The sequence below is a fragment of the Coregonus clupeaformis genome, chromosome 18, assembly GCF_020615455.1.
Source record: "Coregonus clupeaformis isolate EN_2021a chromosome 18, ASM2061545v1, whole genome shotgun sequence".
NCBI lineage: Eukaryota > Metazoa > Chordata > Actinopteri > Salmoniformes > Salmonidae > Coregonus > Coregonus clupeaformis.
Window position 1 is genome coordinate 14451148 of NC_059209.1, and position 14240 is coordinate 14465387.

The 14240-nt window shown below is 41.8% G+C and overlaps 1 protein-coding gene across 3 annotated transcripts in view; it reads right to left on the reverse strand.

Annotated features, from left to right (window-relative positions):
- Nucleotides 1-14240, reverse strand: part of LOC121550311 (EGF-like repeat and discoidin I-like domain-containing protein 3) — a 301126-nt gene that overhangs the window by 67957 nt on the left and 218929 nt on the right. For all 3 annotated transcript variants that reach the window (XM_041862526.2, XM_041862525.2, XM_041862527.2), the window contains 3 exons: nt 10806-10961; nt 4796-4940; nt 4351-4535 (listed from right to left, as the gene is read on the reverse strand). In XM_041862526.2, the coding sequence (XP_041718460.1) occupies nt 4351-4535; nt 4796-4940; nt 10806-10961 (486 nt within the window). The remainder of the gene's footprint in view (nt 1-4350; nt 4536-4795; nt 4941-10805; nt 10962-14240) is intronic.

Sequence of the window (14240 nt, forward strand, 5' to 3'; positions counted from 1 at the left end):
GTGTAATTGTAACAACATATAGGACCTCAAGTAATTTTGTTCACCTGACCTAGAATTCCTCACGATCAAATGCAGACCGTATTATCTCCCAAGAGAATTCTCTTCGGTTATTGTCACAGCCGTGTATATCCCCCCTCAAGCCGATACCACGACGGCCCTCAAGGAACTTCACTGGAAACCATATATCCTGAGGCTGCATTTATTGTAGCTGGGGATTTTAACAAAGCAAATTTGAGAAAAAGGCTACCTAAATTCTACCAGCATATTGACTGTAGCACTTGCGCTGGAAAAACACTGGACCATTGTTACACTAATTTCCGCGATGCATACAAGGCTCTCCCCCGCCCTCCTTTCGGCAAATCTGACCACGACTCCATTTTGCTCCTCCCTTCCTATTTGCAGAAACTCAAACAGGAAGCACCCGTGCTTAGGACTATTCAATGATATCAGACAAGCTCAGTGCATATACTGCAGTTGATTTTATTAAAATACATAGGTTGTTTTTATAGGACTATGGAAAAATGCACGTTTTAAAATTTGATTGGTGGAAAGAACAGACATCTCTCGGTCGACCAAGACGGGGACAGCCCTACTCCCTACCTTGTAGGCTTACCCAGTATCAAAGGCTTGGCACTACGCTTCTCCATGTGCTAACTTTTACAATCTCCAAATGTCATTAAACGTTTTGGTGTTTTATTACATTTACATTTTACATTTTAGTCATTTAGCAGACGCTCTTATCCAGAGCGACTTACATGAGCAATTAGGGTTAAGTGCCTTGCTCAAGGGCACATCGACAGATTTTTCACCTAGTGGGCTCGGGGATTAGAACCAGCGACCTTTCGGTTACTGGCACTACGCTCTTAACCACTAAGCTACCTGCCGCCTATATTTATAACATACATATGTCTCTTTCAATTCATCAAATGGCTGCCGCACAGTTTGGATTGGTTGATTTCATCAGTTAAAAAAATACATATATACACAAAGATTTGTAAAAGTGACCGGGATTGCACAATAAATTCAGGGGACTTATTTCCATTGTGGACCCTATTTTTTAACATAAATACATACACAGTTGCATAGATACAGACACACTACAGATATACAGACAAAAAAATGCTCAACCTCCAGATGACCATGAGGGAGGAGTTTAAGTACAAATCGTACAAGCTTGTTTGGCTGGTCTGTAGCTTATTCTTTAGATGTTTGGCGCTGCTGGTGAACCATGATGTGCAGGCATAATCAAAGTGACACTGGGCTAGCGCACATGCCAGAGTCTTTAGGGTGTCTATAGCTAGGTTTCGATCCAATTGGCGACAGACTTTCATGTGAATGTTCTAAAATCAACATAAAAACTATATGTGCATTTCAGTTATCTTTAGGAAAATTTGGTGCCAGACAACGGGACCATGAACATTTTAATTAACTGGACATTTGAGAAATTTACTGGACATCCATATGCCTTCAGATCGGACATGACGAAGCCAGCACCATCAATAAATGAGGGATATTGGCCAAATGAGCCACATTTACTTGTCCTTAAAAACAGCCCATAACAAATGACAAAAACACTATTTCTTGGGTTTCAATGTGTGGCATATGTAAAACTTTATTGCATATTTGTATTTTTTTTGTGTGGCTACTTTCCTAAAACAATAATTGTACACCACATGGTTCAGCTGTTAGAGAGATTTGAGCACTCAATGCATCAGAGCATTGCATGCATAGGCCTATAGGCTTAGGTGTCCACTGTATGATATAAATATAAACTCAGCAAAAAAAGAAACGTCCTCTCACTGTCAACTGTGTTTATTTTCAGCAAACTTAACATGTGTAAATATTTGTATGAACATAACAAGATTCAACAACTGAGACATAAACTGAACAAGTTCCACAGACATGTGACTAACAGACATTGAATACTGTGTCCCTGAACAAAGGGGGGGTCCAAATCAAAAGTAACAGTCAGTGTCTGGTGTGGCCACCAGCTGCATTAAGTACTGCAGTGCATCTCCTCCTCATGGACTGCCCCAGATTTGCTAGTTCTTGCTGTGAGATGTTACCCCACTCTTCCACCAAGGCACCTGCAAGATCCCAGACATTTCTCAACCTCCGACCCAACAGGTCCCAGACGTGCTCAATGGGATTGAGATCCGGGCTCTTCGCTGGCCATGGCAGAACACTGACATTGCTGTCTTGCAGGAAATCACGCACAGAACGAGCATTATGGCTGGTGGCATTGTCATGCTGGAGGGTCATGTCAGGATGACCCGGCAGGAAGGGTACCACATGAGGGAGGAGGATGTCTTCCCTGTAACTCACAGCGTTGAGATTGCCTGCAATGACAACAAGCTCAGTCCGATGATGCTGTGACACACTGCCCCAGACCATGACGGACCCTCCACCTCCAAATCGATCCCGCTCCAGAGTACAGGCCTCGGTGTAACACTCATTCCTTCGACGATAAACGCAAATCCGACCATCACCCCTGGTGAGACAAAACCGCAATCGTCAGTGAAGAGCACTATTTGCCAGTCCCTGTCTGGTCCAGCGACGGTGGGTTTGTGCCCATAGGCGATGTTGTTGCCGGTGATGTCTGGTGAGGTTCTGCCTTACAACAGGCCTACAAGCCCTCAGTCCAGCCTCTCTCAGCCTATTGCGGACAGTCTGAGCACTGATGGAGGGATTATGCGTTCCTGGTGTAACTCGGGCAGTTGTTGTTGCCATCCTGTACCTGTACCGCAGGTGTGATGTTCAGATGTACCGATCCTGTGCAGGTGTTGTTACACGTGGTCTGCCTCTGCGAGGACAATCAGCTGTCCGTCCTGTCTCCCTGTAGAGCTGTCTTAGGCGTCTCACAGTACGGACATTGTAATTTATTGCCCTGGCTACATCTGCAGTCCACATGCCTCCTTGCAGCATGCCTAAGGCACGTTCACGCAGATGAGAAGAGACCCTGGGCATCTTTCTTTTGGAGTTTTTCAGAGTCAGTAGAAAGGCCTCTTTAGTGTCCGAAGTTTTCATATTATGACCTTAATTGCCTACCGTCTGTAAGCTGTTAGTGTCTTAACGACAGTTCCACAGGTGCTTGTTCATTAATTGTTTGTGGTTCATTGAACAAGCATGGGAAACAGTGTTTATACCCTTTACAATCAAGATCTGTGAAGTTTTTTGATTTTTACGAATTATCTTTGAAAGACAGGGTCCTGAAAAAGGGACGTTTCTTCTTTTGCTGAGTTGATATATAAAAAAATATATAGTCTATATAAAGGAAGAGAAGCTTAGGCCTAGCCCCAGAGATAGAAACTTTTGAATGAAACATTCAAGTCACAGGGCCTTTGCACAATTGCTCAAATTAAATTTTCACTGCAGCCTAGAATATAATTTTGTACTGGCTTGAAAACAATAATGAAATATTAATTGCATTGTGGTGTTGTAGGCTAGACTAGGTAGGACAATTTTAGTGTCCCTAAACAAAATCAATAGGGGAGTTTTTTGAGCTGTGTGTCTCATGTCTTCACTGTTCTTTCATGCGCAATGATGAATGTAGCCTCTCTGCTGCCGATCAGCTATTCCTATTTGTTCTTGTGGATTCATATTGAAAAGGTATGCAGCTTTGAATGCTTTTATGTGTGGTATGATTGCTAGTTTGCCTATTGCAGATCTGGTCAAACAATCCACCTAGCACTATTGTCACTATGAATGGTGGATAGAGGGCAGGATGGACCGTTTGACTGATCGACTATACTGACTTGTGGTATAGTAAAAGTTAGCACACAGAGAAGCGTAGTGCATAAGGGAAGTACCAAAACACCTTGATATAGAGGCGCATACAAGCAGATGAGGAGTTTTGGCTAGGATGGAAGAAATTATATAGTAAAACCTGCAACTACTGAATGTAAACCAGGGGGAAAAATGCACTGTGCCCAATAAAAAAATAAAAAAACACAACCCTCCCCAAAGCAAAAAAAATATGTTTGACAACCCTCCCCTATTTTGAACAGCCCCCCCTTACACCTTGTGTTATTATAATATTGTTTACTTTTTATTTTCTCTGCATTGTTGGGAAGGGTCTATAAGTAAGCATTTAACTGTTAGTTTATGAAGCATGTGGCAATTACAATTTCATTTGGTTTGATCACTTAATGGGCCACAAGTATGGTATGTCATAAGTTCCTTTATGCAAGTTTATGCCAAAAAAATAAGTAATTTATTTGGGCCAGGAGGTTTTCATGACCATGTGGTTAGTCTATTACTACAGTCCTCTGTTTTTCCTGGTCATGTGGCCCGGAGAAACACATGTTCCTATGTTTCCTTAGATAAAGGAAGAAGGGGGTAGCCTCCTACCTGTAGCCACTGGGATTGGTCACTGTGTCCAGACGTCCAGGCGTTGACCTTGCCCTGTTTGTCAAGACGGGCCTTGCCGGGCTCCCAGGTGAACATGTCCATGTTGAGTGTTCTGAAGAGGCTGGACGCTGTGACTTGGTAGTCCTGGATGTGGCCAGACTTCATCCCCATGGGCTCAGAGCAGCCTGGAGAAACAAACGAGTTACTAGACACAGTCCTTTTTACAAAGGCAAAAAAACTAAAATACACAATTTTATGATACTCAATGGTGCCCACTATTGTAATTATTGAGCAATGCAGAAACTGTCCTTCTGTCCTACTTCCTAGATTCTGATCTAAAGGGCCACTTCTACCTACAGCTAGATGGCGAGCCACCTGTTTGAACCTTTAGTCATGAATGATTGTGTTTGAACCCCTAATAGTTACGGTCAGGACTTGGACCCACCTGTGAGCTCACAGCCGAGCAGCTCCATGCGCAGGGTGCAGTGTCTCCTACAGACCTGGGGGTAGATGCGCACATACTGCGCCTCAATGGGAGGGGTGAAGGAGTTGGCAGAGGGAGCGTTGTTCTCCACATTTCCACGGAATATCTGAGGAGGGAAATTATATGCGAGAAGAAGGGTTAAAAGAGGATGTAAGAGTCTCTCGCAGTGTCTCTAGTGTCTACTCAACCCTCAACAAATTGCTGCCATTCAAGGTCAATGAGCTCGAATTACAAGAAAAATATAAGTTTCTTCCAACCATTTAAGCTGCTTATTTATAAGCACTTAATGTGTTTTGATTTTGTGGACCAATTACGCTGTCATACCGTATAGACTGTTTTACAATACTATCCCAGAAAGACCTTATATAGTGTTTCACAGAGCCCTCAGAGGTAGAGGTCTTCAAGGCTCCACCTGTACCCGAATTCCCGAGACCCAATCCGGAAACCAAGTAGTTCCGGATCCAGATTTTGAAATATGGGTCTCAGGTATGTGTAATTTTAACTGACTTATCCGAAGACCCCACTAAAACAATACAGAAATACACTACGGAAAAAGAAGGAACAGCATGTCAGAAATCAGCTCAATGTAATTGAAGAATCCATAGACTCTAACCACTTCTGGGAAAATTGGAAAACACTAAACAAACAACAACACGAAGAGCTATCTATCAAAAACTGAGATGTATGGGTAAACCACTTCTCCAATCTTTTTGGCCCTATAACAAAGAACAAACAGCAAAAAAATATACATGATCAAATGCAAATCTTAGAATCAACTATTAAAGACTACCAGAACCCACTGGATTCTCCAATTGCCTTGAATGAACTACAGGACAAAATACAAACCCTCCAACCCAAAAAGACCTGTGGTGTTGATGGTATCCTCAATGAAATGATAAAATATACAGACCACAAATTCCAATTGGCTATACTTAAACTCTTTAACATCATCCTTAGTTCTGGCATCTTCCCCAATATTTGGAACCAAAAACTGATCACCCCAATCCACAAAAGTGGAGACAAATTTGACCCCAATAACTACCATGGGATATGTGTCAACAGCAACCTTGGGAAAATCCTTTGCATTATCATTAACAGCAGACTAGTTCATTTCCTCAGTAAAAATAATGTACTGAGCAAATGTCAAATTAGCTTTTTACCAAATTACCGTACGACAGTCCACGTATTCACCCTGCACACCCTAATTGACAAACAAACAAACAAACGAAAACAAAACAAAGGCAAAGTCTTCTCATGCTTTGTTGATTTCCAAAAAGCTTTTGACTCAATTTGGCATGAGGGTCTGCTATACAAATTGACGGAAAGTGGTGTTGGGGGAAAAACATACGACATTATAAAATCCATGTACACAAACAACAAGTGTGCGGTTAAAATTGGCAAAAAACACACACATTTCTTTCCACAGGGCCATGGGGTGAGACAGGGATGCAGTTTAAGCCCCACCCTCTTCAACATATATATCAATGAATTGGCGAGGGCACTAGAACAGTCTGCAGCACCCGGCCACACCCTAATAGAATCTGAAGTCAAATGTCTACTGTTTGCTGATGATCTGGTGCTTCTGTCACCAAGCAAGGAAGGACTAGATCTTCTGCACAGATTCTGTCAGACCTGGGCCCTGACAGTAAATCTCAGTAAGACAAAAATAATGGTGTTCCAAAAAAGGTACAGTTGCCAGGACCACAAATACAAATTCCATCTAGACACCATTGCCCTAGAGCACACAAAAAACTATACATACCTCGGCCTAAACATCAGCGCCACAGGTAACTTCCACAAAGCTGTGAACGATCTGAGAGACAAGGCAAGAAGGGCCTGCTATGCCATCAAAAGGAACATAAAATTTGACATACCAATTAGGATCTGGCTAAAAACACTTGAATCAGTTATAGAACCCCATTGCCCTTTATGGTTGTGAGGTCTGGGGTCCACTCACCAACCAATAATTCACAAAATGGGATAAACACCAAATTGAGACTCTGCATGAAGAATTCTGCAAAAACACAAAATAATGCATGCAGAGCAGAATTATGCTGATACCCGCTAATTATCAAAATCCAGGAAAGAGCCGTTAAATTCTATAACCTCTTAAAAGGAAGCGATTTCCAAACCTTCCATAACAAAGCCATCACCTACAGACAGATGAACTTGGAGAAGAGTCCCCTAAGTAAGCTGGTCCTGGGGCTCTGTTCACAAACACAAACAGACCCCACAGAGCCCCAGGACAACAACAGCAACACAATTAGACCCAACCTAATCATGAGAAAACTAAAAGAGAATTACTTGATACATTGGAAAGAATTAACAAAAACACAGAGCAAACTAGAATGATATTTGGCTCTAAACAGAGAGTACACAGTGGCAGAATACCTGACCACTGTGACTGACCCAAACTTAAGGAAAGCTTTGACTATGTACAGACTCAGTGAGCATAGCCTTGCTATTGAGAAAGGCCGCCGTAGGCAGACCTGGCTCTCAAGAGAAGACAGGCTGTGTGCACACTGCCCACAAAATGAGGTGGAAACTGAGCTGCACTTCCTAACCTCCTGCCAAATGTGTGACCATATTAGAGACACATATTTCCCTCATATTACAGAGATCCACAAAGAATTCGAAAACAAACCCAATTTTGATAAAATCGCATATCTACTGGGTGAAAAACAACCGTGTGCCATCACAGCTGCAAGATTTGTGACCTGTTGCCACAAGAAAGGGGCAACCAGTGAAGAACAAACGCCATTGTAAATACCACCCATATTTATGTTGATTTATTTTCCCATTTGTACTTTAACTATTTGCACATTGTTACAACACTGTATATAGTGGGGAAAAAAAGTATTTTGTCAGCCACCAATTGTGCAAGTTCTCCCACTTAAAAAGATGAGAGAGGCCTGTAATTTTCATCATAGGTACACGTCAACTATGACAGACAAAATGAGAAAGACATTTCCAGAAAATCACATTGTAGGATTTTTTATGAATTTATTTGTAAATTATGGTGGAAAATAGGTATTTGGTCACCTACAAACAAGCAAGATTTCTGGCTCTCACAGACCTGTAACTTCTTCTTTAAGAGGCTCCTCTGTCCTCCACTCGTTACCTTTATTAATGGCACCTGTTTGAACTTGTTATCAGTATAAAAGACACCTGTCCACAACCTCAAACAGTCACACTCCAAACTCCACTATGGCCAACACCAAAGAGCTGTCAAAGGACACCAGAAACACAATTGTAGACCTGCACCAGGCTGGGAAGACTGAATCTGCAATAGGTAAGCAGCTTGGTTTGAAGAAATCAACTGTGGGAGCAATTATTAGGAAATGGAAGACATACAAGACCACTGATAATCTCCCTCGATCTGGGGCTCTACGCAAGATCTCACCCTGTGGGGTCAAAATGATCACAAGAACGGTGAGCAAAAATCCCAGAACCACACAGGGGGACCTAGTGAATGACCTGCAGAGAGCTGGGACCAAAGTAACAAAGCCTACCATCAGTAACACACTACGCTGCCAGGGACTCAAATCCTGCAGTGCCAGACGTGTCCCCCTGCTTAAGCCAGTACATGTCCAGGCCCGTCTGAAGTTTGCTAGAGTGCATTTGGATGATCCAGAAGAGGATTGGGAGAATGTCAGATGAAACCAAAATAGAACTTTTTTGGTAAAAACTCAACTCGTCGTGTTTGGAGGACAAAGAATGCTGAGTTGCATCCAAAGAACACCATACCTACTGTGAAGCATGGGGGTGGAAACATCATGCTTTGGGGCTGTTTTTCTGCAAAGGGACCAGGACGACTGATCCGTGTAAAGGAAATAATGAATGGGGCCATGTATCATGAGATTTTGAGTGAAAACCTCCTTCCATCAGCATGGGCATTGAAGATGAAACGTGGCTGGGTCTTTCAGCATGACAATGATCCCAAACACACCGCCCGGGCAACGAAGGAGTGGCTTCGTAAGAAGCATTTCAAGGTCCTGGAGTTGAAAGTCCGTATTGCCCAGCGACAGCCCCAAAACATCACTGCTCTAGAGGAGATCTGCATGGAGGAATGGGCCAAAATACCAGCAACAGTGTGTGAAAACCTTGTGAAGACTTACAGAAAACGTTTGACCTGTGTCATTGCCAACAAAGGGTATATAACAAAGTATTGAGAAACTTTTGTTATTGACCAAATACTTATTTTCCACCATAATTTGCAAATAAATTCATAAAAAATCCTACAATGTGATTTTCTGGAGAAAAAAAATCTCATTTTCTCTGTCATTGTTGACGTGTACCTATGATGACAATTACAGGCCTCTCTCATATTTTTAAGTGGGAGAACTTGCACAATTGGTGGCTGACTAAATACTTTTTTCCCCCACTGTATATACATAATATGACATTTGAAATGTCTTTATTCTTTTGGAACTTCTGAGTGTAATGTTTACTGTTACTATTTATTGTTTATTTCACTTTTGTTTACCATCTACTTCACTTGCTTTGGCAATGTTAACATACGTTTCCCATGCCAATAAAGCCCTTAAATTGAATTGAAATTGAGAGAGAGAGTGAGAGAGAGAGTGAGAGCGAGAGAGTGAGAGCGAGAGAGAGTGAGAGCGAGAGAGAGAGAAAGAAATTGTATAATTTATGCTGCTGCTCTTTGCTTTTCAAGAGAGTGGCGTGTGTAGCTTTTTGTTGTTGTTGGCCAAGTCATCAAAGTCGCAATAGGATACAGTCATAGAGCCTCCGTGTGGGGCTAAAGTTAGGAGATATCTAATCAATGGAAGATGGAATAAAAGTTATAGGCTATAACGACCAAGATCCAACAGGTAAGCTGCTACTTTATATTCTGAATGGAGTTGTTGTTGTTTGTAATTGTAGGATGAGAAAGCGCATGCAGCCTCAATTAGCCTAGCTAGCTAGCTAAACTAGCATCTCCCGGTTTGATGCAGTCAAGACAGGAACCTACTACGTAATCATATTGGATGATAACCTAGCTATGGCAGCTATTAATCTACTATAGCGCGAGTCGGCTTGGTTGGTTGCTGTCTCTCGTCTCTCCCTTCCTCCTCCCTGTTCCTGTGTCACTCGCTCACACTCACAGTAGGCTACACACACAGCACGGCCCGTGCTAGAGCGTCACCTCTCTCTACCTCCTCTCCCTCGCGCATTATCAGCTCCGGTTAATAAAGTATCATAAAAATAGACTTTTCTGCTGCTTCCATCACGCGGATCGGATCGGACCGGGTCTGGATCCGATCAGGTATATGCGGAATGGGTCTAGTTGCCCTCGGATCCGTCTCGGAACAGGTCCAACTTTTTGGACCCATGAAGGCCTGTACTCTGAGGTGAAGGAATGTGTGTGTTAAGGAAAGCAGCTGTCTCTGGATGATTTCAGGTCCGTAGTGCACAGTAGTGCACTCAAAAGGGTGGTCCCTATGGGTCAGAGCATCACTGAGACAACACTCTGGCTAGCACCCTCTTACAGTCAGAGATACCTCTCAAAGATCTCAGGCAAGAAAATTAGTTTAGTCTCTCAACCCGATGTTCTGCATGCTTCATTAGTCTTAGAGTTTTTAGAGTAACAACAAATCAGAGAATAAAAAAGGCTTCAGAGACAAGAAAATTAAAAACACAGAAGAGAGTAGCGAAGTACAGAGACATCATTTGACCAGGAGTTTGGACCTGGTTGGAGGATGGGACCTCAAAAATTACAGAGTGCTGGGGAGCCTATTTGGTGGACATTTATCCCCAAATATCATACAAAATCAATCTAAAAGTCATAAAAGAAGAGGGGGTTAAGTGTCAGGAAGATAATCCTGGTGTGAGCTGGCTAATTAAAAAGCCATCTCATCATGTCCTCCACTCTGACCTTGACATAGTGCGTGGCCTCCAGTTGCTGCATCTGTGCGTGCGGGCATGTGTGTAAAACAAAGATAAATAATGTGTGTGTGTGTGTGTGTCTCACCATGTCCCCGTCTGTGCCCTTGACTTTGTATGTCCTCCAGGTCTTGCCATCGTCACTGGAGGCCACTTTGTAAGACTTGACGTACTCTGGGCTGCCGATACGCTTTGCACCCTGGGTAATTAGTCCTGTGACCCGCATCCTCCTCTGTAGGTTTATCTGTGGGGAAAAAAGGAATAGCAATCAAAAACGTTGTGTTTGTGTGTGTGTGTGTTTTGGGGGAAATTATATTGTTTTATACTAACACAATTGGTCAGAGAAAGAGATTTTGTTTAATTAACAAGTAATAAAAAAACATCTCAAAATAATACTGTAGGTGTCAAAATGTTTGGCAGCCCTGTTTTCAATACTCCAGCATCCTCCCCTTGTGTGTATAATGACACTGAGGCTTTTTCTAAAATGTTTTATGAGATTGGAGAACACATTGGGAGGGATCTTAAACCATTCTTCCATACAGAATATTTCAACATCCTTGATATCCTTTGTCTGCGCTTATGGACTGCCCTCTTCAATTCAAACCACAGGTTTTCAATGGGGTTCAAGTCCAGAGATTAAGATGGCCATTGCAAAATTTTATTTTGTGGTCAATTAACCATTTCTTTGTGGATTTTAGAGCTATGCCCGACTAAAGAAAATCTTGGTTGGCCGAGGGTCGTCTGTTCTTTCGACCAATCGATTGGTTGAAATGTTTAAACGTGTATTTGTCCATTAATTGACACATCCTATGTGTTTTAATCAAATCAACTCTATGCACTGAGCTTGTCTGATGCTTTAAGTGCACTGTTAGATGAAATAATTAAGATACAGCGATGAATAGAGGGAGTCCAACCACAATTGATTTGATTGTGCCAGGCCGGACTCAGACTTGCTGCGCTTTGTTAAAAAAAATGACAGCAAGTGACTGTGTGACTAGCAGCCGTTGTCTCGCTCTCTCCTCCCTGCTGCAGCGACCACCACAGAACATCAACAGTGTGTATCATGCTGTCCGTGTTGCTGAAGCTGCAAAATAATTACAGCCATTTCTGACTGAAAAGTTCTGTTACCGAAATCCCTCATTTGTTTAGCAAAAACATTCCCTATTCCCTCAACCCTTGCTCTCTTTATGTGACACATATATGCATCGCATTCACGTGACCAACAGGGCCTGACCTATAGCATATCATAATCACATCAATAAATTGGTTATAACAAACTCTGAACACAATAACATATGTGACAGCAAAATGGATGCAGATGACATGACAAATAACTCGAAACAGGGGAATGTTTACTGGTTGCTCAGGAGGTAAAGGGGAAGTCAGATGTGTGGAATAAACTTGACTAGTTGTGGAAAATACTGGAGACATAGAAAAAGAAGGTAAGGAGCAAGTGCTGCGTGCATATTATGTGTGCCAAACAAGTGCTGTTAGTTTTCAATATCATTTTTCTGACCATTTGGAACAATGTAAACAACACTAAGTAAATTATAAGCGTACCAGAGAGCCTGTTGTAAAATTATTTTTTGGGGGGAAGCCTTTATTACAGCAAAGACTAAAAACAGTCGCATGCATTCGTGAATTCAATTGCCGACATGGAACAGTTTATTTATTGTTTAAACAAATTATTGAAGTGTCACTTTGTTATTTTAAAACTAAAATCCTTGATTGCATTTCAAATCATGGATGACTTGTATGCTGTGTGATGACATCAACAAATTAATGATTGATTGATACAGTAGCCTATATAATTATTGAAATATAATAAAATAAAATACAATGTTATTGGTCATATACACATATTTAGCAGATGTTATTGCTGGTGTATCGAAATGCTTGTGTTCCTAGCTCCAACAGTGCAGTAGTATCTAACAATTCACAACAATACACACAAATATCAAAGTACAAGAATGGAATTATGAAATATATAAATATTAGGACGAGCAATGTCGGAGTGGAATTGACTAAAATACAGTACAATGCATTATATACATATGAAATGAGTAAAACAGTATGTAGACATTATTAAAGTGACCAGTGTTCCATTATCAAAGTGACCAGTTATTCCATGTATATGTACAGTTGAAGTCGGAAGTTTACATACACTTAGGTCGGAGTCATTAAAACTCGTTTTTCAACCACTCCACAAATTTCTTGTTAACAAACTATAGTTTTGGCAAGTCGGTTAGAACATCTACTTTGTGCATGACAAGTAATTTGTCCATCAATTGTTTACAGACAGATTATTTCACTTATAAATCACTGTATCACATTTCCAGTGGGTCAGAAGTTTACATACACTAAGTTGACTGTGCCTTTAAACAGCTTGGAAAATTCCAGAAAATGATGTCATGGCTTTAGAAGCTTCTGATAGGCTAATTGACATCATTTGAGTCGATTGGAGGTGTACCTGTGGATGTATTTCAAGGCCTACCTTCAAACTCAGTGCCTCTTTGCTTCACATCATAGGAAAATGAAAATAAATCAGCCAAGACCTCAGAAAAATAATTGTAGACCTCCAAAAGTCAGGTTCATCCTTGGGAGCAATTTCCAAACGCCTGAAGGTACCACGTTCATCTGTACAAACAATAGTACGCTAGTATAAACACCATGTGACCATGCAGCCGTCATACCGCACAGGATGGAGACGCATTCTGTCTCCTAGAGATGAACGTACTTTGGTGCGAAAAGTGAAAATCTATCCCAGAACAACAGCAAAGGACCTTGTGAAGATGCTGGAGGAAACAGGTACAAAAGTATCTATATCCACAGTAAAACGAGTCCTATATCGACATAACCTGAAAGGCCGCTCATTAGGGAAGAAGCCACTGCTCCAATACCGCCATAAAAACGCCAGACTACGATTTGCGACTGCACATGGGGACAAAGATCATACTTTTTGGAGAAATGTCCTCTGGTCTGATGAAACAAAAATAGAACTGTTTGGCAATAATGACCATCGTTATGTTTGGAAGAAAAAGGGGGTACCTTGCAAGCCGAAGAACACCATCCCAACCGTGAAGCACGGGGGTGGCAGCATCATGCTGTGGGGGTGCTTTGCTGCAGGAGGGACTGATGCACTTCACAAAATAGATGTCATCATGAGGAAGAAAAATTATGTGCATATATTGAAGCAACATCTCAAGACATCAGTCAGGAAGTTAAAGCTTGGTCGCAAATGGGTCTTCCAAATGGACAATGACCCCAAGCATACTTCCAAAGTTGTGGCAAAATGGCATAAGGACAACAAAGTCAAGGTATTGGAGTGGCCATCACAATGCTCTGACCTCAATCCTATAGAACATTTGTGGACAGAACTGAAAAAGCGTGTGCGAGCAAGGAGGCCTACAAACCTGATTCAGTTACACCAGCTCTGTGAGGAGGAATGGGCCAAAATTCACCCAACTTATTGTGGGAAGCTTGTGGAAGGCTACCCGAAACATTTGACCCAAGTTAAACAATT